At 38.0% G+C, this 25,101-nt stretch overlaps 1 protein-coding gene across 2 annotated transcripts; it reads right to left on the bottom strand.

Moving 5' to 3' along the window:
• Positions 1-9,534: 9,534 nt before the first annotated feature.
• Positions 9,535-11,365, bottom strand: LOC145095531 (auxin-responsive protein IAA13-like). Of its 2 annotated transcripts, none has more exons than XM_079033389.1 (4): positions 11,085-11,365; positions 10,304-10,623; positions 10,101-10,218; positions 9,535-9,903 (listed from the first exon to the last, which is right to left on the bottom strand). In XM_079033389.1, exons 1-4 carry the CDS (start codon positions 11,225-11,227, stop codon positions 9,828-9,830), a joined length of 657 nt encoding a protein of 218 aa, XP_078889515.1. In that variant the 5' UTR covers positions 11,228-11,365; the 3' UTR covers positions 9,535-9,827. The 2 variants fall into 2 exon arrangements, with proteins under 2 accessions (XP_078889515.1, XP_078889519.1); XM_079033393.1 differs by having other exon boundaries at positions 10,304-10,620; positions 11,085-11,362.
• Between the last annotated feature and the right edge of the window lie 13,736 nt (positions 11,366-25,101).

Below are 25,101 nucleotides of genomic sequence, written 5' to 3'. Positions count from 1 at the left end.
TTGAATGTTTGACACTTTTCACCCAAATTCGAAATTTTTTGGAGCTTCGTATATTTTTGGGGATTCTTCGTATGATTTGTGCACAATGGCAGAATTTTCGAAAATAGTCCCTAAAGCTTCGAATGTTTGGCAGTTTGCAACCATATTCGAAAAAGGACTGTTTTTGCTGAAAATTGAAGAAAGTGCATTTCAGGCCCCTGCAGTTTGTGCAAATTGACGCTTTTTACCCAGATTTGGAAAAGGGGGAGAGTTTTGCATATTTTGCTGTTTTGGGCGCACCGGGTCACTGCAGAATTTTGAAATTGACAATTTCTACCCATTTTTTGAGAAATTTTGTCAAAGGCAATCCGTGAACGAAATTAAAAATTGATTATTTTTTTTGGGTTTTCCGGATTGAAGCACAAAGTTTACGCCACATGTTAAGGGGGAGTTTGACACGAAAAATTCCGAATAGAGCACATTCTTTTTCCTTTGGAGTTTTATAATCAAATTTCGATTATAAAAAGGGGGAGAAGTTTTATATGGAAATCCGAACTTGAATTTTTCATATTACGCGGATTTGAAGACCGGAGTGATCTTGAAGTTTTGAAGCCTACGAGATGATGCAATTGGAAGTTCGGAAATGATGTATTCGAAATGGGTTTGGTTTTATTGAAGATTTTTGGGGTGTGTTTTTATGCGCAACTTTTGGGTGATTATTTGGAGTTAATCATTCGTTGCTGCTCGGTTTGTATGGTCTCACATCCTAGAGCCGAAATTGAAGAATCATGGAAGAATTGAAGATTGAAGTTTGTTTCAATATGTGTCACCTTTGAGGCTCAAACCGCGTAGTTGCTCGATTTTGGAAGATTTGAAGTGGGTCATTCATTCCTAACTTTGCGGGGGACAATGTTGGGGTGCAAAGTTATTCATGATTGACTTTGTAAATGTTTGACTTTTGTAAAACTCACTTGTATGTGGTGCATTTAGGGCTGTTCACTATTTGGATAAAATCGAATTGTCCAATTGGACGATTTGGATTGGACTATTTGGTTCGGATATTCGGATTTTTGGATTGGTTTTCAGCAAAACCGAATTATTATTTTGGATTTCGGATTGGTTTTGATTTATAAAATAAGAACCGAATAGTCCAAAAAAACCGAATAACAATTTGTTATGTTTTTATTTTCAATATATCTATAATTATTTATTAATTTTATAATTTTTTTTAAATAAATTCAAAAGGTTTTACCTTATAAAAGACATTAATATGTACTTTCTGTCAAAAGTTTTTTATCTATTAAATAATAAACTATAATATGTCTTCTTAGTGGTTGTTTATAAATTTTAAATCACAAGTAAATAATTTGTTTTTGCTTCTTCGGTAAAATTAGGTCATATTATAATTCTATGTCCTTTTAAAATGTTATGGTTTTTGAAAACCGAATTATAAAACCGATCCAACCGAATTGTAATTGGATCGGATCGGTTCAGATTTGAATTTAGTTTGGACTATTTGGATCCATATTTTGAAAACCAAAATCCATTTGGATTTACTTAATTGGATCGGATCGAACCGATCCATCCAAACGAACACCCCTAGGTGCAATAGCCTTTAGACCCGTGAGTTAGTGAGAGTGAGTGAGAGAGATGTAAACACCTCTATATAAGGTGAGTTTAGTCCACTTATACAGGTGTGCTTGAGGGATGTAAAAGTTGAGTGTGTAAGTGTGTGTTATTTATGTAGTCTAGATCTGGATCCTTTTTGTAACACCATATACAATCAATACATCTCTTGAACACCCAAATCACCATGTTCAGTTGTACAAGCTTTAATTCCGCATGCCAAACCATGTTCTTTGTCACTACAATGGATAATGTTGGGGATGATATGACTAGTGTTCAGTATACTACAATTGTTGATCAAGGATGCTACAAGCTAGGTACTTCAAATCATGATAATGTTGGTGATAAGATGAATGGTGTTCAGGATGCTACAACTGTTGATCAAGGATGCTACAACACCCCATGCTAATGATGATGAACAATTTAATGAGTTGTTTGATAATCTTATGGATAATTTAATTGGAAGTGAAGATAATGATTCAGGGTAAGAAAAGGATGATGTTGACTATGAAGAGGATGATGCAGAGTATAAAGATATGGTTCCAAAATCTAAAGATGCTAATGTTCCAAAGAAAGTGAAACCTCTGAAGTTGAATATAAAGTGGACTACATAATAGATGAGGAGAACAATACTCAAGATGTAGATGTGGACATGACAAACTTCATTCTCAATGTTCATACTGATTTGGAAGGAGGATGTGTTAATGATCTGCATGCTGATGATGAACCTGAAGACATGGAAGTCATAAACAATGAGGAGTTTGATTTGTTGGATGAAGGATCAGACCAAGACAAACAAAGAAGAGCTCTTATCAAAAATTGTTAAAGAAAAAAGGTGTAGCCTTAGGGAAATACAAAAGTTATCTTTCACAACTGGCAGGAATTTAAAAGTAAAAAAGAAGTGAAGGAGATAATGATGTCCATGCACTAGAAACAAGAAGGAATCTGTTTTTTTTAATGACCTAAGGTTAAGGGCTGAGTGTAGAGGACTTGTCCCTGTCAGCAATAAAGGCCAAGTGAGTAGTCAAGTTACCAATTATAAAAGCAAGGGCAAAGAAGTAAATACAACAAACGTTAAATGTGGTTGGTTTATACACGCTTCTAGGTCAAAACCTGAGTCTGACTAGTTTATAAGGACCTTAAATCCGACTCACACATTCTTTCAAACAAGAAAACTTAGGGCTTGCACTGCTACGTTAATTTCCAAGAGAATCATAGATCATGTTGAGGCAAATCCATAGATTCCTTTGAGAGTTACACAAGATCACTTTCAAAAGACATACCAAGTGGGTGTTTCGATGGACAAGGTGTTTAGGGCAAAAGATTTGGAAAGAAAGCATGTAGCTGATGACTACACAAAACAGTATAAACTAATGAGGGACTATACTCTTGAACTTAAAGCTACCAACCCAGACACCACACTGAAGATAAATGTATGTTCTGAGGCTAACCCTGCCTCCCCTACTATACAATTTATAAGGATTTATGTTTGCTTGGGTCCACTCAAAAAAGGTTTCAAGGCATGCCTTAGGGACTTAGTAGGTTTGGATGGTGCCATCATGAAAGTCCCATTCCCTGGTCAGGTTCTTTCAGCAATAGGCTTGGATTCTAACAATGGAATTTATCCTTTAACCTATGCAATCATTTGAGTTTGAAAACACAACTAGCTGAAAGTGGTTTTTAGAACACATTGGGGATGACTTGGAGCTTGGAATAAACTCAAATTATACTTTCATAAGTGACAGGAAAAAGGTAAGGCATACTTATATAATTTTTCATTTTTAATGTATGTTTTTTATTCTAATTATTAAGTTTGATTCATGTAGGGTTTACATACTGCAATTTGTAAATTGTTTCCCAATGTTGAGCATAAATATTGTATTAGACATATTCATGACAACGTGAGAAAGAAGTGGGGACAAACTGGGTATAGGGACTACTTATGGAGGTGTGCTTCAGTACCCACCATTCCTAAATTTGAGCATTTAATGAAAGGGTTTATCCAATATGATAGGGAGGCATGTGATTGGTTGAAGCAGATTCCACTTGCACATTAGGAAATGAGTCATTTTTCAGTTAATTCTATATGCTTTAATATGTTCATTATATTGTTCAGTTATTTATAATTATATTAATTCTTTGTTATTTTCATGTACAATAGGAAGAGCAGTTTCTGATGTGTTGATTTCAAACATGTGTGAGGTGTTTAATGGGAAGATAGAGAAAAGAAGGGACAAACCTGTCATTGGATGTTTAGAGTACATTAGGGAATATCTAATAAAGAGGATATGCAATGTCATGAAGGAAATGAAAAAGGCTACGGTACACTTACACCAACAGCAACAAACATCCTAGATGTCCGAAAAGTAGTTGCTTCACAATATATTGCTAGGTGGAATGGAAGAGACATGTATCATGTAACTGGACCTTTGCAAGATCAACATGTTGTGGATGTTAGGAAGCAAACTTGTAGTTGTAGAAAATGAGAATTAATTGGGATTCCTTGCAGACATGCAATTGCAACTCTTAATGAAATGAGCAAAGATTCAGAGGATGAGCTTGACATTTACAAATGGGTACACAAGGTCTATTGGCTAGAGACATGGAAAAAAGCATAAGGTGGAGCCAATTAATGGGAGAGCCATGTGGCCTAAAAGTGATTGTCCAACAAAGCTAATTCCTCCCCCCCCCCCCCCCCAACATACACACACATCGCTCTCAGGTAGGAAGGCCTAAGAAAAAGAGAAGACAGAGTGAGGGTGAAAGGTTGAGCAAAAAGCAGAGGGGAAGTCAAGGTGATGGATTCAAGGCTACACAAGAAGAAGAATCCCATAGACCAACAAATAATGGAGTGCGGAAGCTATCAAGGAAGCATATTAGTGTTACTTGTAGCAAATGCAAGAATAAGGGACACAAATCTAGGACATGTAAAAGGGAAAGGTGGGAATCAGTCCAAGAAGTAAGCTTTAATGAAGTTGGTATGGTTTCATGCAGTTGTTTTCTGTGATTTTGGTTATATGTATGGTGCAATGACACTTTGATTGTATTTTGGTTATTATGTTTAGACTCTTATGTGACATCCCCAAAATCACGGCAAAAAAAGACCGATTTTGTTTATGCTTTATAAAAATCAGAGTACTTCTTTTAATAAAAAAATGTTGCGGAATTTGTTCCCAGAAAAACATGATAAATACGTTATTAAAACATTTTCAAAGAAATGTATTTTATTCATTTTAAAACATTTTAAAACGTTTGGGATGTCATCGTTAATACAGAAACATAAGCATAAACAGAACTTACATATATTTACACTAGTGATCTACATCTCTTTAAATCCCTCAGTGTAATGTGACTTCCTATTAACACCTGTGATATAAATAAACTGAGTGGGTCAGGTTGGGAAACCTGGTGAGTACATAGGGTTTTCAACCCACAATAATATAATTATTATGTTCAAACAATCAAACAATCAACCCAATTACCCATCCCCATTGTCTTCTTTACTCTTAAGGATCTACCCTAAGAATCAACCGTTCCTCGTTCATACATTCCTAAGGATCATCCTAAGGAATCGATACGAAGTCCATCGTCACCAGGGTTTATACAACAGACACTAAGTTGACATAGTCGCCAGGGTTTTGGCACCAAGTCTGCATGATCACCAGGGTCTAGGCATCAAGTCTGCATGATCACCAAGGTTTAGAGTACACCGGGTGAACACATCGTTCACAACACCTACAAGTTGCGAGCCTGCTAGTGTTCCACTGGACTGTCTAGAATAGTCCGTGGTTGTCATCCATACTCTGCTGAATGATGGGGACATCGTTTGGGAAAAAAGGCTTCTCACATCGTACACCTCTCACCCATACCTCATAGTCTATATCACCTCTCAACTCATCGTCCAACTCATATTTCATCTATTATATCTACCCATGTTTTACCCCAACATTTTCGTAGATATAAAATACATATATAGTTTAAATCATTTAAAACATGTATAAAATCTTTCACCGAGCATAGACATCAAGTAAACAGACAAATGCACACATAGCACGTAGTAAATACTTCATATCTATGTGTAAGTTGAAGGGGACCATGCACTCACCTGAAAGGTGGTGACTCAGCACTCGGACAGCGCTTCGATACTCTCAAAACGATTTTCCTTCGATAGAACCTAGTACCAATACCACTAGGGTTTAGTTTAACGATAATCGCGACAAATTAATTAGTCTGACTATTATTATTATATAAGCGTTAATAACACTCAATATAACTCATAATAATAGCCCAAATAATTATTTTAAGGACCTAATAACATTCCTATAATTATTTGAAAGCTATATTAAAAATTGCGTAAGCGTAGCACACTTACAGCGAATTTTATCGAAAACCGGAACTTATTTGGAGCAGCGTTTCGAAACCGAAAGACACTTTTTCTCGGGACTCCGGGAGCCTCGGGGCTTCCCTCGGGAGCTAAGGGGTTTAACTAGGGCTTAGGGGACTCAAAAGGGGTTAGAGAGAGAAAGTAGTTTAGAGAGAGAAGTGAAAATGTGTGAAAAATCCGGGAGAATTCGCATGGTATTTATAGGGACCGAAGTTCGGATTTACACTGGGCGTACTCCTCGGATAAGACCACCAGCTCGGACCCAACTGTCTTGCACTCCATCGGATGGATCAGATCGGACCTACGCGGGGCGTAACTTCTTCGGACGTGGGGCGTACTGCGAGGGTGGCGTGTCACAATCCGAAGCGAAGCCTTGGTCAACAAGAAACGGCCCAGATGCAGCCACGTCATCAACCTCACAACAGGTCTCGCAAATTTACTTTCCGACTTCTAAAAATCATAACTTTCGCATACGAGCTCCGTTTTTGACGTTCTTTATATCCACGCGAAGGTGGGAACGTACTCTACAACTTTTGTTTAGACTCCGTCGGCTAATTTTGACTCGATTTTAAATTTTATATTATTAACGAGCCGGGACAGGATTGGTCCGTTAAATTCTCATAACTTCTTCATCCGACATCCGTTTTTGCCCATCTTTTTCTTGTTACGCTACTCTTAACGAGATATTCGATTCCTGTTTAGGTCGTGTAGGCCAAAAACTGCTCGATCTAATATTCGAATTTCAGGTTGTACACTGCTAATCCGAAACTTCGAAAAATCATAACTTCTTCATACGGAGTCAGATTTGGGCGTTCTTTTTATCGATGTTCTTAGTTTAACATACTCTACGACTTTCGTTTATATCGCTAAGGCTAAAACTCGCTCTATCGTAAATTCACTATTTACGCCTCCTGGTGCCGTGCCGGTTCCGTCGCGAAACTTCGACGGGTCATAACTTCTTCGTTATAACTCGGATTTCGGCGTTCTTTATATGTACGGAAACCTTGTGACATATACTACAACTTGGTTCAAATTATTTATTCTAAATAATCTTTTGTCGAAAAGTTGTTATCGACCCCTATTGTCTCTAAATTGACTAACCCGGATCTATGGGCGTTACATCTTAGGTATGGTTTCATGATTTGCTTATGTATGGTGGAATGACACATTTATGCATAATTTGGTAATGTATTTTGGTTCTACTGATGTAGTTACTAAAATGTGCATTTTGGTTAAATTCTGATACATATTTTGGTAATGTACTTTTGGTCTATTAATGTGCTTACTTTTATACATTTCGGTCACACTTTGATACCATATATGATTTACATTTTGGTCATACCTTCCATATATATCATTAACAACATAATTCATTACAAACATGATCAAATCAACTTACAACAAAAGAGCCCAATTTTATACTAATACCCTTCATCCCTTGATTAACAAAAACCCCTATTTGTCTAACCCTAACCCCTACATAGACTAAATACCAAAAATAACAATCACAAAAAAAAAAAAATCAACTTCCAAATAGATAGATTTCTAGGTTAAAAGATTCATCCTTCAATGCATTGCAATTTGCCACCAAGATGTTGTTCCTGATTATTAATCCATTGCACTATTCCTCTAGCATGTTGACACTTCTAACTAGTTGATTGCACCGATCCTACACTGAGTTCAAATTTCTTAGCAAACCAGGTATGATGGCTTTAGCCCTAGCACACATTGGCAGGTCAAGCCACCCGATAAACCCATAAACATAATCGTTCATAGGGCATGCAAAAAATATCATTCCGGGATTCAGTAGGGTCCACAACATTTTCACCACAACAAGCTTTCCACTAAAACAAAGCATCATTGTTATTGTAATAGCTCAAGAAGAAGGGGAAGAAAATAGTCGTCGAGGAAGACGTTAGGGAAGATAGCAACGGTAGGGCGCATTTAAAGGGTATAGGATATTTTCCATCTGCAAAAATGGTCCCTAGAACATGAAAAGAAGAATATGCCCTCACATGGATGGCACATGATGGGGTTAACAGCAACAATTTAACAGACCTTAAGTTGGGGGACCATTTCCACATACAAACAATGCCAAAAGGACCATGAACCCTAAAATGTCGTAGTTTGAACCAAACCTTGGAAATTTTGCATACCATAGAGACCATTTTTGCAGTTTTGTCTTCAATGTATTGCAAACTCAAACTCAGATTACATAAATAAGTTACTTATTCGATGGATTGCACGGTTCTAGTTCTAAGCCCTAACCTAAGTTTCTAATTACATAAATAATACACATAATGGGTTGGTTTCGGTTCTATATATGGGTTTGTTTTAGAGTCAAGTTCTACATATTGGGTCACTTTTGGTTCCATGGATCGGTTTTAAAGTGAAAACGAACCCAAACTGATTTTTTCGGTTTTAAAAAATCCAAACCTAAAACTGACGATTTGCGTTTGTTTTAGTTTTATCGGTTTTTCGATTATTGGTTTTGATTTTGCTCACCCATAGTTGCTATGGTGTATCATAAAGCATATGACTACCAGTTTTAGGGATCCTATACAAACATTTTGTTGTATTATGTATGGTGAATATATATAATTCATAGTCTAATATTAACATGCATTCATTACAAACCGACTCTCCTACTAAAAATTTGTTACATTTAGTTGCTAATAACTAATTAACAACACGCATGCTAGTTTTATTTTCATACTTCCTGAATATGTAATGGATATGGTGTTTTTTGGCCACCTATGGTAGAAGTATTAGAGCAGTCGAGAAGTGTCCATATTGACATCATATATCCATTTTTCCAAAAAAAAAAAAAAATCCATTTTTCCTCAACTTCAATTTCTTTTTATATCTTCCAATATACCGTCTCCACGTGCAATATATATTACTTTCTCTATGGTAGAGTTATTCTAATTTCTAAGCACCACATAGAAAATCACCGATGAAAATTCTCCCCCACAATTAAAGTCTTTATGACCTAGCTCAATTAGGTAACATAGTTTAGATTTAGATTTTAGTCTAACATCTTTTTGGAGTTGAAAAATTAGCTAGAGTGAATATATTATTAAATATCCTTTTACTTTTTATGTCTATCAATCCTCCTATCAAATTAAATGATGATATACAGTTAGAATGAATATATTTAATTTCTCATTTTAATTTGAGTTCATGTGAAAAATTATGTCAAATCTATCTATTTATAGGCAACAATTTGGCAATTTCGCAGTGACTTTCTTAATTCCACCACCATATTAACACGGAAGGGTGGACCCTAATCAAAAGAATTCCAAAATGAAAAAGAAATTTTGCATTTGGGTCCATAACTTCACATTAGCCTAACCACAATTAGCAAATTAGGTTGCCATTTTGGTCGAATTTCAACAAATATGATGGTTATTTTTGTAATTTTCTGTTATAGTTTGTCATGGGTCTCCATTAAATGTATTAAAGTCAAAAATAAACAACACCTTAGTCACACAAATACACTTCCTTGAAGTTGAATATGGATGGGACAATTACAAATACAAGTATAACAAAAACGATGATTGAAATGTAATATAAAGAAAAAGTCACATATTGTAGCAAGCTTAAGAAACTTGTAAATAACATAATCAAACCTTTCAAGATTGGTATGAAAACTATATGTAAGCAAAACACATCTAATACACTTACGCAACAAAAACATAAAAAAGAATCGAATGGACAAAAAACCAGGGATCGAACCCAAAAAAAGGTGAACATATAATAAAGCAACCAAGATTATGCAAACAAAAGCTTCATTTTCTTTTTCTAGTCTCTGTGGTGGTGTTCTTTTCGTGTTTCTTCATCTTCTTAATTCAAGTCCACTTGCTTCTGAAGTTTTCATGATTCGTAACCTTTTCACAGTGCCCAAAAACATCCTGTTTATACCATCACAAAAAACATGTTACCAAAATGAATAATCAAAATATATTTGTTACACAGGACATGATCAGACGAAACTCAACAAGTTTTTTAGGGCTATTTTGGTATTTTGTATGGCCAAAAGTTTTTTTTTTATTACATCAACACAGTAGAACCTGTTATGTTTAGTATGTCCATGTAACATAATTAGTACCTCCATGGCACGTCTCCTACAAGCATCCAATCGCCTTCTTTATCTTCATAAGTGAGAACAAACTCGGAAGATCCATCCAAAAGCCGAGATCTTTGTTTTCCTTGATGCTTTTCTTTACCTATAAACAAACATTAAATTTAAACTTAAAGACTATTTCACATGTTTATTTATGTTTTAACCTCGTAAATTATATCCAAACTTACGAGAACTTGTGGATGCTTTCAAGAACATAACTTCAAGAGCTTGAGCTAAAGTTTCATAGCAATCATGTGCATTCAAATCGACTTTCCTTCCAATCGGCAATCCATCCATATTCACTTTCACATATCCAGAATGACCTGTTTCTTTAACGATTGTTTCGTCTTTCTTCTTTTCATGGGTTTTGTTCTTCTTTTTTGAAGTGGTGGCAACGACGTCGTTTCCATTAACTCCTTTCTCTTCTTCGGTCTTTGAAAATTTCGCTTGGTTGACCAAACTGTTCATCCTGTAAGTCTTCACAGGTGGCCATCCCACCACTTGACTGCTTCAAAAACGTCAAATTAATCAGTCAAAACATTCATCCATTAAATCAAGATTCAAGATTTATGCTTCTTTAAAACTCAAAATCCATGATCTAAATCAGGTTGAGTTTTTAGAGAACAATAAAGGAGAGATCTTTCTTGATATACAACTATCAATGCATGTGGTACAACTCTTACATGCAACGAAAAACCAAACTAGGAATCATCAAAAGCATTAAAGCAAGTTCCAAATCGAAAAGAGCCAAATTTTTTTATTCCTGTTTCAAAAGCAAATATTCTCTGGTTTAAAATCCCTCAAACAGTGACCTTTTTTCATGATATTCAACCATAAATGCATGCTGTACAGACCTTAAATGCAATAAAACCAAACAAGGAATCAGGTTGTAGCCCCACCCCACCTTGAAAAATGAAAACACACACAAAATACACACACACACAAGCGAAAGATCATAAGAATATTAACCTGATAGCACCATTGGAAGATGGAGTATAAGCACCGGATGTAAGACTTAACCCTAATCCAAGTTCCAGTTCCTCCTCGTCTCCATAATCATCACCACCGCCACCGCCGCCGCTGCCGGTGCCTAGTCGGAAAGTTGTTTCCATGGGAAGATACAGAGTGCAGAAATGGGTAGTACAGAGGAAGAAGAAGAAGAAGAAAGGTGTGGGAGAATAGAATGTGGTTTGTTTTTTCTAAGTGAGAAGGGATCGTTGAAGAAGAAGTGAAAAAAGCAAGAAGAAAAGGAGAAAAGCGGTCACCTAAGAGGAAACAGAGCAGGAGTGTGTGGTTATAGGCAGGGGACCCATGTGTCTGCTGGTAGTGCGCTTGGCATTACCACTTCTCTGCCCTTTTCATTATGTTGTGCAAAAAGAAAGAAATTTCCACACCTGTCCCCTCAATCTTTGTAAATTACGTTTTCAACCTTCTTTGCATTACAATGTTTTTATACTAAATAAATAAATAAACAAGCCAATATACTAAATAAATAAATAAACTAGCCATTAGTTAAAAGAGTGAGTTATTGTGAGAACTAAAAAATATGTGAGAACTTGCAACCCATCCGTCTGGAGTTGAAAAACTATGTGTTCGCGGTCATACGGACTGCAGACGTAGATATCTGCATGCATCAACAGTCATATGGATTGCGGACGAAGATATGTATGTATGCATCAACAATGCATATATATGAATATTTTTCAAAAAAAAAATCATCAAAAAAATTTTTAGTCTAGATATGACGTAGACGTTGCATTTCGTTAATATTTGTGGTTTTGGTGTTGAAATATTATATACGAATTAGGAGTTCTTAAGTTTTCATAAATTTGTTGGTTTTCGAAAAAACCCTTGTGGTAGCTAAAAAAAAGTAGAAAAAAGAGTAAATTACACAAATGGTCCCTATGGTTTAGGGTAATTTGCATGTTTGGTCCCTAACTTATTTTTTTAACTCGAAAGGTCCCTACTGTTTGTTTTTGTTACGCGCCTGGTCCCTGTCTCACCTAAAAAGACTATTTTGCCCTTGATTTTTTAACTTATTTAAATAAACACACCCCCAACCCCAACCCCCTCATATTACCCTACCTACCATACCATTTTTCCCTATTTAAATAATAGTCTTTTTAGATAAGACATGGACCAAGCGCGAAACAAAAACAAAAAGTAGGGACCAAGCGCGTAACAAAAACAAACATTAGCAACCTTCCGAGTTAAAAAAATAAGTTATGGACCAAATACGTAAATTACCCCAAACCATAGGGATCAGTCGTGTAATTTACTCTAGAAAAAAAAGAACCAATCATGAAAATAAGGAATAACCAACACCTAAATAAAAATGACCATTACATACCGGATATTCAACAATATAAGATTTTTCATTTTTAGGGAAGATTGTCATAACTTGCAAAATAGGTTTGTGCCAATCCGATTATCCGAAGGTTCACTAGGTTAACCAAGGTGGGTAATCTACCACGTGTTATCCTTCATGCAAAGACATTGATCTTTCCCAAACTTATTACAAGAAGAACAATTTGTAAATTGGGGGAGGTAATATCAATATAGTGGCAAAGTGATATTGAATATTTTGGAGTCATCGAGAGATCATGGCCAAGAACTAATTGCATTAACATGGGAGAATTGCTCGAAAAGGAGCCAATTGCATTGGCATGGAGGATTTTTGGGAAAAAAAACTCTAAAACGAATATTGTCTCGAGAAATAAAATAATTAAAAAAAAAAAACTTAACTCACTTATTTCCTAAATCAATTAATATAATTGAAAATGTAGCATATTATACCATTGACCATCAACCATTTAGAGTAAGTTTGACAAAACTAATATTACTGAAGTATATAATATATTTTGCAACTGTTCATCAACAATTTAATATTTTTCAACCATTTAAAGTATGTTTGACAAAGTTATCTCGGATATTTATTTGTATAAAAATGCTTAAAAAAAGTAATTGTAATCTTTTCAAATGTATAAAATTACATAAAATCCAAAAACTAAAAGCTATCTGAAGAAGGTTTTATTATGAGTTGTTTGTTCCAAAAACTAAAAGCTATTTGAAGAAGGTTTTATTATGAGTTGTTTGTTTAACGTAAAGTTTTAAGCTTTTACTCTAAAAAAAATATTTTAGTTCGAGTTTTCTTTCCCTAACATATAGAATTTCAATATATTCTAAAATCTATTAAAGCTCACTATAAACATACTCTTAATCATCTATTGTGGTGTTACATTTTATCTTATTTACTTAATAATGTTTTAATTTTATTCCATGTAATCGTATTTTATATTTAACTTTTTGGTATTAATTATCAACTATTTAATATTTTTTTACTAGAGAAAACAATAAATTCGATCCATGTGGTTGTCAATTTTTTATGGTTTTAATCTAAAAAAATTTATATATAAATCGTTTAAAATTTGACATCTTTTGTGGTTTTGATTTCTACCGAACTTAATTTTTATTTATATATTTATTTTTTGTGAATTTGATGCACATCCAACTTGAAATAACTAATATGCCATTTAAATAATTCTTTATTAATTTTATTTATTTATTCTCGTATTTATTTATTCTCGTATTTATTTATCTGTTTGGGATCTGCAAAATTAACATCATCGCTACCTTAGCGTCGCCATCACCTTGAGCTCGATTAACACTGTTTAAAAACATGCTTTAAAAATGCCTTTAAATCTTTCTCTCTCTCTCTCTCTCTCTCTCTCTCTCTAGTTTTTACATACTTACCACTGGTCAATGCCATAACCATTGTAGTTTGTCAAGTCTGATGAACCTTACTCAAGAGCTGAAAGGCCTAGCTCACATGTCATCTTCAGTCGTTTAGGATCTGCAAATTAACATTATCGCCACCGTAGCTCGCCAAATTTGAAACCTTAGCGTCGCCATCACCTTGAGCTCGATTAACACTGTTTGAAAACCTGCTTCAAAATGCCTTTAAATTGCTCTCTCTCTCTCTCTCTCTCTCTCTCTCTCTCTCTCTCTCTCTCTCTCTCTCTCTTCTCTTCCCCCCCCCCCTCTTCTTTTACGACGGTTGGTGGTCCTCTTACTCTCACTCTCGTCCTATCTCTTATAGCAAGGCATGTCATTACAAAGCCTAACTAAACGTGGAAAGATGAAGAAAGGAACTAATCTACAAAAAGCGAGCATGAGTTTCTCGTTTAATAACAGTTTAAAGTTTAATTTTTTAAATTACCAGAGATAGGATTTTCAAATCTCACTAGACAATGCAGTTAGGGTTTACAAACCTCTACCCCCCCCCCCCCCCCCCCCCCCCCGCGGTAACGTCCCATTTCCACAACCGAAAAAATTCATTTTTATTTAAAGTAAAACATCATAATTATAAAATCCATGTTAAGAAAACCATTTATTCCAAATTACATTTGTTAAAAAAATCAGAGTACTATAAAAAAATATGGAATCCTCAATGTTGTTGATGAGTGTGTATAGTCACGCCTTAACCTTCCCACAATCAACGATGAAACCTGAAAAACATAAACAAATGTGTAAGCACAAAACTTAAAGAGTTTCCTCCAAAATAACACACACAACAGAACATATACAAGCATGCATATTGGGTCCACAGTCATCAGACCAAATTACCCCAGGTACGTTGGCATGCCGCCTCAATCCAACCACTCTTCCTGAGCCTCCGTGCCTACGTCTTATAGTCGCAACACATGGTCACTTGGCCTACAACACACATCAGAATCGCCTCAACCTCAACCACCACAATATGTCGACATATAACAAACAAGAGATCAAGTAGGCACATAAATACAAACAACAACCAATCATACAACTCACTACTACCTACTAGACACTTCACAGCACACTGCTCCCCTACCGACAACTCTCCATGGAATTCATAACCATAAGGAACCAATAGTGAGATTTGAACATATGATCCTACTCTCGAGCCACAACCAAACAAAAAACTAGAAAGAAAGCCTAAATCAAGAGTTCTCATGCTATCCTACATGGCTACATACAACCCTTAGGGCATTCCACTAGACGATAATCAACATACTCGTACTCTAACTAGCATACCACTACTGATGCATCCTAACACATAAGGATATATATATATATATATATATATATATATATATATATATATATATATATATAATAACTCACTACAGCACATCAACATCCTATACACAAGGACGCATAACCAAATACCCAAGGAATGCATAGCCATATGTATCCAGTGGTGAGATAGACACCCGACAAATGATCCTACTGTAAAGCCACAACCAACACAAGGAACATGCAAGAAATCCTATATCAAGAGTCCTTAGTCTATCTCATGGGACTACATACAACTCCTACGACATCCCTCTACTAAATGATAGGTGTCTTCGATCCGCGGGTACAGTGAGGAAAAATCATTTGAAACAAAGAACCAAGAAACATTGTGACGTGCTCCTTTTTCTGCACTACTTCCCCCTCCCCCCCAACCTACTAGTATGAAAACATGGTAGAATCTTAGTTAACAACCAAAATCCTTCTAGTTTGATCCTAAGTCAAATTGGTCAAAAAGTCAATGGTCAATCTTGGTCAAAGTCAACATCATGTCGTGGCCCTCCTTGGCTATGTCGAGGGAATGCAAGGTTAAAGCGTCAATCAAGAAAGAAGTTTTCACATTATGGGAACGCCAGGACAAGTCATTCATGACTTTTGACTTTGCCACGTCGTGGCTAGCGTTTGCCACGTCGTGGCCACTAGAAAAATGTCATTTCTCTCATTAAAAGCTTAATCCTTTCAGATCAAAGCTCATACGTCCATATTTACTCTTCCACACTGACTTAATGGATAAAGTTTCCAAATTTAACCATTAAGACTCCATTTCAAGGCATGATCTAGAATTTAAAGTCCATTATGTCCTTAATGGGGCTATAACTTTAACATGGACACAAAATACACTAAGCATGGTCCTTTTCTCAATCAACAGAAGTCCAAGGACCTAGGAAAGCCACCACACATTCTGGAATTCTTCAAACTCCAAGAACATCCAAGTAAGGGACAAAAAACACCCAAAATGACCTAGAATTTTGTTGGATAAGGTGTCTAAGTCCATAACTATATTTGGTATATACTTGACCCGATTTAGCATGGTCCATTTGGGTTGCATGACATTGTAACAATTGGATAGACAAAATGAGAAAAAGGACACTTATGATTTGTTAATATATTATAAGCTCTAATATATTAATATGAAATCATATTATTTAATTAGTATTGATCAAGAACTAATTTGGAAATAATTTTGTGATCAAAAGAGACTAATTAAATATATGGGGATTGATTTGGTAAATCATTCATTCTTATATAGTGGGCTTATGATCAATGATTCATTAGATTGGGCTAAAACCCATAGGGTGCTCCATGGAATTTAAAACCCATGGATCATAGAGGAAATGAAAAGTTATGCACATTAGGGTTTACATGGTGTAACCCTATATGTGACACACTATATAAAGAGCCCCATGGCAAGCAAAATCAGCACTAAGACTAAAGGGTGAGGGCTAGCCGAATTTTGTGCTCAAGTTTTCTTCTCTCAATTTATTCCAAGAGTTGTGGTGTTGTGTGAAGCATTTGAGGCATCACATTTGGGGTGCTAGGCTCACAAGGTCTTAAGGAATCCAAGCTACAAGAAAGGTATATCATTCTACAAGTTTTGTATTACACATATACCCCATGATATGCTAGCTAGGATGAAACCTTGGAAAAATGAAAGTTTGCATGTATAATAGAGAAAACATAGATCCAAGGTTTCTAGGGTTGCATGTACACCATAGGAGTTTTAGAATGCTCAAAACCCATCAAACTTGAATATAGAAGAAATGGTTTCAATGTATGAACTTTATACCTTCAATAACTCATAAAACTGAAGAGAATGTTGGATCCAAGCTTGTTTCTTGTTCCCTTGCTTCCTTGTGAACTTCCGTCTTCCAAAGCTCTACCAAAAACCCAAGAACAAGGCTCAAATTTGATGAAATAGACTCTCAAGCATGCATGGAGACTATGGTTTCAAGATGGGGAAGTGGAGGCTGAAGAGGATTGTAGTGGTGATGATTATGATGACATGTATGGAATTGGAAAGATCTGGTGAATCGTTATATAAATCCTGAACACACGGAGTAAATAAATCTGGTCTAATCTCTCATTAGTTTTGGTTAGAAAGAGTACAAAATGGGTTTGCTAATTTTCTCTCTAAAACTAATGTTCTCCAAATGTTCCTTACAAGTTCTTCTTACAAGATCTTACATAATGGAGTTATTCACTTCCAATTTATAGGAAAGACTCAACCCATTTACCATGGTAAGCACAAAACTACATCCAAGAGTGACTTTGCACCCTAACATTCACCCCCTCAAAGTTAGGATTGGATGTCCCGACTTCAATATCCAACAAGCTCGCACGATTAAGACCAAACTCCCCTCGAAGTGATACTAGTCTTCAAATCCACAAATGAATACCCGAAGCTTCGAATACCCATTCTTCATTCTCTCATTTTTATAATCATAAAAATGATTATAAAACCCATTAAGGATGAGAAGCGCCCGATAAATAATCTTCACATAACTCCCCCTTGATGTGTGCCAAAAATGAAACCTCGAAAAACTTGCATGGAAAAACAATCACGAAAAAGCCTTGAAAAAAATTCCAATTTGGGAAAATTTTCGACTTTTAGGTAAGAGTTGCAAGAATTTTCAAAATCCAGGTAAAAACTGTCACTTTCTGAATTCAGCAGGAACCCATTGTGCCAAAAACTACTTAAGATGCGAAACTCTACTCCAGTTGCGAAACTGGGCATAAAGTGTAACTTCATATTATCTGCAGAGACTAAACTTGTAAAATTCTCCATTTCTTGGAATTGTTAGCCCAATTTCGAAGTGGGTTAATTTATGCCAACATTTCGAAATTGCAGGGGCTAAATGAGAAACTTCAGCTTTTTCACAATTTTTTTACACGAATGTCGAAGTTGAACCATTTGTGCCACTTCGTGAAAAGATCAACGACGAAAATCAAAAATAATTGTTTTCTTTTTCACTTCATTTCACAAAAAACGTTTCGTTATAAGAATTCGTTAACAAAGAAACCCTTTTGTAATGCCCAATTCATGGTACGTATTTAATCCGTTTTATGTCATTTTTATAAAAGTGACTCAACGAGTAGTAGCCCTAACTCGTCGAGTAGATGTCAGGATTGGACGTGGGTTTTAAGTGATCTACTCGCCGAGTTCAAGCTTTACTCAGCGAGTAGGCCAGGCTGGGGGAAAGCCTAATATTTAGGGTTTGCACCCTATTTAAGCAACATTATGGGCCTCCAGACCAACCTCCATCACCTCCAGAGCATTAATCTCGAAACCCTAATCCTCCATAAGTGAACTTAATATTTCTTGGTGATTTTGAGAGTTATTGGTGTATCTTGAAGCTAGTGAAAGAGTTGGAAGGAAGAAGGTTCAAGGGAGAAAGAGTAGATCCAAGAACAACATCAGCTTCTCTTCACTTTCTGGTAATCAAGCTCCATACTTGACTTGTAGTTTTATAGATCTTCTTATTGTCATGTTTATGGAGTTTTGGGTCCAAAAAGCTTGATCCTTGAGACTTGGACGTCCCAAGTCGATTCATCCTTAGATCTGGAACCTTGGAGGGTCCTCATGGCATAAAGGTGCCATCTTTATGGCCATGAGAACCCCAAGTATGAAATAAACCTCATTTGTGGCCTTTTGAGCATAAAAAACCCATGCATGAACGTAAAGTTCATGACTTTACGTATCATAATGATCTTAGGAGCCTAGATCTAGTTATAAGACTTAGACATGCATAGACTCGACGAGACATTCTTGGGACTCGGCGGGTCATGGGTCAGTTCCCAAAACCGTTGTGACACAGAGGAACACAGTTGAGTTTAGAAGGGATTTAGACGAGTCCAGGGAAGGGACTCAACAAAATGGGCATAGCCATGGATTTGGGAACCATGGGGCTCAACGAGTACAGGAACGTACTCGGCAAGTCAAAGGCCATCTCCCAGCTTTTGAAGATGGACTCGACGAGTTGCTCATACAACTTGGCGAGTCACAGACTAGACACGTCATAAGACGAAAATAAACTCGACGAGTTCAATAGGAACTCGACGAGCCAGATGAAGATTGTCCCGATGTTATGGTTGAAGGTAAACTCGTCGAGTTCTTGCTAAACTCGATGAATAGAGTCGGGTTGGGGACAGATGGAAAAATAGGGACTCGGCGAGTTGGCGGGGCAACTCGGCGAGTCAAGTCAACTGGGACGTTGACTTTGACCAGAATATTGACCAAGGGTGAGATGGTCATTTCACCCTGAGATTTGTTATCAGTTTTTGACTAAGTGTCATTGTGGGAATTATAGTCGGAGAGTCGCCGGAGCAGCAGCCAGATATTTCTCACTTAGGGTTTCAGCAGTCAGACACACGAGGTGAGTGTCCCTTAAGTAGGAACGGGTCTAAGGCACCAAGGTTGGCCCACAGTATGAGTTTATCAGTACCTGAGTTTGGGCAGGGCCCATATTTCTTAGTCAGTTGAGTGTGGGCGGGGCCTGTATCTCCTAGTAGTTCGGTTGCAATATGATACATGATTGAATAATAGATTTAGTATACTTGTTTCTGTGTGATACTTGTATGTCGGTATAGTAGTTGAGTGTGGGCAGGGCCCATATCTCATAGTAGCCAAGTGTGGGCGGGGCCCGTATCTCAAGTAATTAAGTGTGGGCGAGGCCCGTATCTCCTAGTTAGCGGAGTGTGGGAGAGGCTCGTATCTCCATGAGTGTGGGCGGGGCCTATATCTCCCAGTTGTATGTTATATGTGTTTGGTATGTGGTAGTTTGGGGGAGCTCACTAAGCTTCATGCGTACGGTTTTTAGTTTTGGTTTCAGGTACTTCCACTAGCAAAGGGAAGGGCTCGGGATGATCGCATGGCACACACCATTCAGCATGGGAGTTTCACTCTGATATTTTGTTAGAAGATTTATATATGTGACAGATTTTATGATATGTTATGATACATGACTCACGATTTTACTTATGATACTAGATGGTTTATGACTTTTATAATGATTGAAAAATGAAATTTTTGGGCCATATTTTTGGGATGTTTCAAGTTGGTATCAGAGCCTTGGTTTGAGGGATTCGGGCACACTCTCAGGTGTGTCTGGACTTAAACTAAGGGATTGGTATGAAAACTTTTCAAAAGAAAATCATTTTTATAAAAATCACTTTGAGAAAAATAAAAGAATTTTAGAAAGAAAAGAACTTTGAAATGAGAAAAGGGTGTGGTGCTTGCAATCAGCCGAGCCCAAGTAAGTACTCCCAAATTACCCATACAAGTTTATACTATGTTATGATTATCAGCTTTATTAGAAACAACATGCTAGATTAGGACTAAGGATCTAGGAAGGATGCCTGATGTGCCTGTTATGTGTTATGCTTTATGAGAATTGTATGCTAGAACAGATTAGTCAGGATGATAGCCTCAGTAGTATATGCTTGATTATGCGTACTCAATGCCCGAATGTTGCTTGCTTTGTACTTTTAGAAGTTCTATTTGTATTCCACTAACTAATAAACGAATACATTAAGTTACATATTGAAAGGACTAAATAATTTCAGAAGGTTCGGTCTAGCTCTATTTCGCAGCTCTTGTTTGAGTCCAACCGTTGTAGGGTAGGATCTCTCATTCGAAGAATTATCTGGTATGAGTAACATGTAATAGTATTCGCGAGCTAGTTAGGGGAAGATAGCAGGGACTTCTTATGCAGCTGATGATGGAGAGTGGGTTGGTGGTTTCCCTAGGGCGAGCCTAGGATGAGAGTAGCAGAGAGCAGTAGCAGTTGAAGGGACTTGGTGGATTCAAGGCGGTTCTTGAAGAAAGTACGGATAGATGTGGAAGGTAGTATGGGCCCGTACTACTGAAAGCAGAGTATCCGTACTCGAATTAAGGAAGGTCGAGATAAAACCAGGGAACTTGTAGCATGTGTGATCCCTCTAGCTATGAGTAATATTCTGATATGGTTTTGATGTATTTTCAGAGTGGTGGTTCTACGACCCAGACCAGCAGGCGAAAGTTCAGGTGCCAGGGAGGGATCAGGCTCGGGCTCGGGAGCCGAGCAGATAGATGAGCAAACTAGCGAGTTTCTCTCCTCAGAGGTTACTTGTGTTATACTCGAGCAGACTCATGTGATCTTCGGTACATTCAAGGAGGGTATTCTAGAGCTTCTGGATGAGAAGTTGAGCGCCTTTCGCACTGAGGTGGCGGCCATGATGGGATCGCGCACGCTTATATTCAGGGAGTTCAGAGCATGTGGGGCTCAAGATTATCATGGGGATCGGGACCCCATAGCCAGTACTAGATGGTTGGCGGATGTCGCCAACGCATTCCACACCAGCAGATGTCCCGAGGGGGACAAGGTCAGATTGGCATCCTACCTTCTGAAGGACAGGGCAAGAGATTGGTGGGAGGAGATTGGACACGCCGTGGGTGATGACGCGGTATTGGATGCGATGACCTGGGGTGATTTCATGACCAGGTTCAGGGTCGAGTTTGCACCTGTTATCGAGGGCAGCAACTTGCTAGAGAGTTTCAGGACCTCCAGCACACGACAGAGACTGTGGCGGAGATTACCACCAAGTTCAGGGAGAGGGCTCTTCTTGTTCCGCAGTATGTGGCGGATGAGGAGATGAAAAAGGCCCGATATCATGAGATGTTGTGGAGTGATATACGTCAGTTTGTGATCCGCTCCAGTTGCAAGACGCTGGAGGACATGATTGCGAGGGCTCGTGAGAGGGAGATAGATTTAGAGATGGAGAAGAAGAGGAAGCCAGAGTCGGTATCTGGCATGGAGGGCTCGGGCAAGAAGCCCAAGACAGATTCCTGAGGGAAGAGCCAGTAGGACCGAGGCCGCTGCGGCAAGTGTGGCAGGTCGCACGAGGGGACGTGCAGGGCGGGGAGTTCGGGTTGCTTCAAATGTGGCCGAACTAGGCATGTGAGCAAGGATTGTACTGCTACTTCTATGACTACTACCACCACAAAATCTGATCTGATTTGCTTCCATTGCAATCAGAGGGGACACAAAAAGTCCCAATGTCCGAGTCTAGCATCAGCAGGAAAGGTGGTGGCACCCGTTCCTGCTACTTTGAGGATCACAGACGACCGTCAGCGCCGGGCTGAGGTGCCAGTGGCGAAGAGCAGAGCCTTCCAGTTAACAGCAGAGAAGGCGCGAGCGACTCCCGATGTGGTTACTGATATGTATCTTCTTCATCCCCTTATTACCATTTTATTTGATTATTACTTATGTTTTGTATATGGGTATAGGTTCGTTCCTGGTGAACGACATTTCAGCTATGGTACTTTTTGATTCGGAGGCTACCCGATCATTTGTGTCTCTTGCCCTTAGCAAGCGATTTAGCAGAGCTCCGGGGGAGCTGGATTGTCCACTCGACGTATAGACAGCAGATGACAGGACAGTCAGGGTCGCGAGAGTTCATAGAGGATGTACACTGCGGTTATTCGATGAGCGATTCTCAGCGGATTTGGTTCTTATTCCCCTGCGAGGGAATAAGATTATAGTGGGTATGGATTGGCTAAGTTCCAATGGAGCAGTGATCGATTGTGAGCTACAGTTGGTGAGAGTTCGCACTCCTAGTAGGGGAGAGTTAATGATTCAGGGCAAGTGGCCACAACACGGACCGACACTCTGTTCAGCAGCGAGAGCGAGGTGCTACTTTCCGCAGGGTTGCGCGGAGTATGTCGCCTATGTTATGGATACTTGGGATAAGGGTAAGGCGACGGTTGATGATGTATCGGTGGTAAGATAACCATCCGAATAGATGATCCTACTCTAGAACCACAACCAAACAAGGAACATGTAAGAAAGCCTAGATCAAGAGTTCTTATGATATCCTACATCGCTACATACAGCCCCTAGGGCATTCCAATAGACGATAACCAACCTACAGGTACACTATCCAACATACCACTACTGACGCATCCTAACACACAAGGTTATATATATATATATATATATATATATATATATATATATAACAACTCATTATAACACATCAACATCTTATACACAAGGACACATAACCAAATCTCCAATGAATGTATAGCCATATGTATCTAGAGGTGAGATAGACACCTAAATAGATGATCCTACTCTAGAGCCACAACCAAACAAGGAATGGGCAAGAAAGCATAGATCAAGAGTCCTCAGTCTATCCTACGTGACTATATACAGCCCATAGGGCATCCCTCTAGTAAATGATAACCAAAACTAGTGGGTCGGCATTGGTTCCTTCGACCCACGGGTACAGTGAGGAAAACTCACCTGAAACGAAGAACCCAAAAATAATGCAACGCGTTCCCCTTTTTGCACTACTTTCCCATACGAACCTACTAGTACCAAAACATGGTAGAATCTTAGTCAACAACCCAAATCCTTCAAGTTTGACCATAAGTTAAACTAGTCAAAAAGTCAACGGTCAATTTGGTCAAAGTTAATGCTACATTGTGGCCCTCCTTGGCCGTGTTGTAGGAATGCAAGGTTAAACAGTCAATTAAGAAGGACAGTGCCACACCATGGCCCTCCATGACTACGGCGTGGCAACACCAAGACAAGGCAATCATGATTTTTGACTTTGCCACGCGGTGGCTACCCTTTACCACTTCGTGGCCACTGGAAAAATGCCATTTCTATCATTAAGAGCTTAATCCTTTCAGATCAAAGCTCATACTTCTAGATTTACTCTTCCACACCGACTTAATGGATAAAGTTTCCAACTTTATCCATTAGGACCCATTTCAAGGCTAGATCTAGCATTCAAAGTCCATTAAGTCCTTAATTAGGATATAACTTGAACATGGACACAAAATACACAAAGCATGGTCCTTTTTCTCAATCAACAGAAGTCCAAGGACCCAGGAAAGCCACCACACGTTCTGGAATTCTTCAAACTCCAAGAACATCCAAGAAATGGACAAAACCACCCAAAATGACATAGAACTTGAATCTAGAAGAAAATGTGTCAAGGGATGAACTTTATACCTTCTATAACTCAGAAAACCAAAGAGAATACTAGATCCAAACTTGTTTTTTGTTCCCTTTCTTCCTTGTGAACTTCCTTCTTCCAAAGCTCTACCAAAAACCCAAGAACAAGGCTCAAAATTTATGAAATGGACTCTCAAGCTTGTGTAGAGGCTAGGGTTTTGAGATGGGGAGGTGGAGGTTGAAGAGAGTGCCCTAAAACTAAAGTTTAGGGGCTTAAATATGGCAGAAACCCTAAACCCTTGTGGGCTTGGGCTGCATCAACTGCCATGTCATGGCATTCTTATTGCCATGTCGTGGCGACCATCCAAAGCATGTGTTTTATCTTCTATTCCATGATATGGCCATCTATCCTCCACGTCGTGGTGCTCAGTCTTTCCCACAAATTCTCTATTTGATTCTTCCATGATCTCAGCTGCTCTACACAGGAAAACGGGTGTTACCCCCTCCCCCGCCAACGAGTTCGATTACGACCTCACCTCATTCTTTCTTTTTTCTCCGGCGATGTCGGTGCCATTTACCTCTAAGGTTCCAATGATCTTCTTCAGACTACAGATCTTTATCCATGTCTGGAAACATGAAAAACAAACAGATATGCAAACATTGATTCGTCACTCTTCATCAGGATCCTCTTCCCTTTGTTGGAGCTGAGTTTCACTTTCCCAAATCGAGCCTCCCTGCCGTAACAAACCCAAAAGGGACCAAGAATTTCTTTTTGATTTTTGAGTATATGTATTAAATAGAAAGGAGTGAGAAAAGCAAATACAAAAAGCAAAATAATCTTTTTCAAGTTGGACAAGGATATCAGCTACAAATTGGGGAGCCATGTTGTATTTTTAGCTGATATGAAACGACACAAAAAAATTTATATAACA

The sequence above is a fragment of the Lactuca serriola genome, chromosome 1 (assembly GCF_051521515.1).
Source record: "Lactuca serriola cultivar US96UC23 chromosome 1, Lser_US96UC23_V15, whole genome shotgun sequence".
In the NCBI taxonomy this organism is placed as follows: domain Eukaryota; kingdom Viridiplantae; phylum Streptophyta; class Magnoliopsida; order Asterales; family Asteraceae; genus Lactuca; species Lactuca serriola.
The sequence above is the reverse complement of the archived record's forward strand: the minus strand, read 5'-3'. Positions and strand labels throughout refer to the sequence as shown.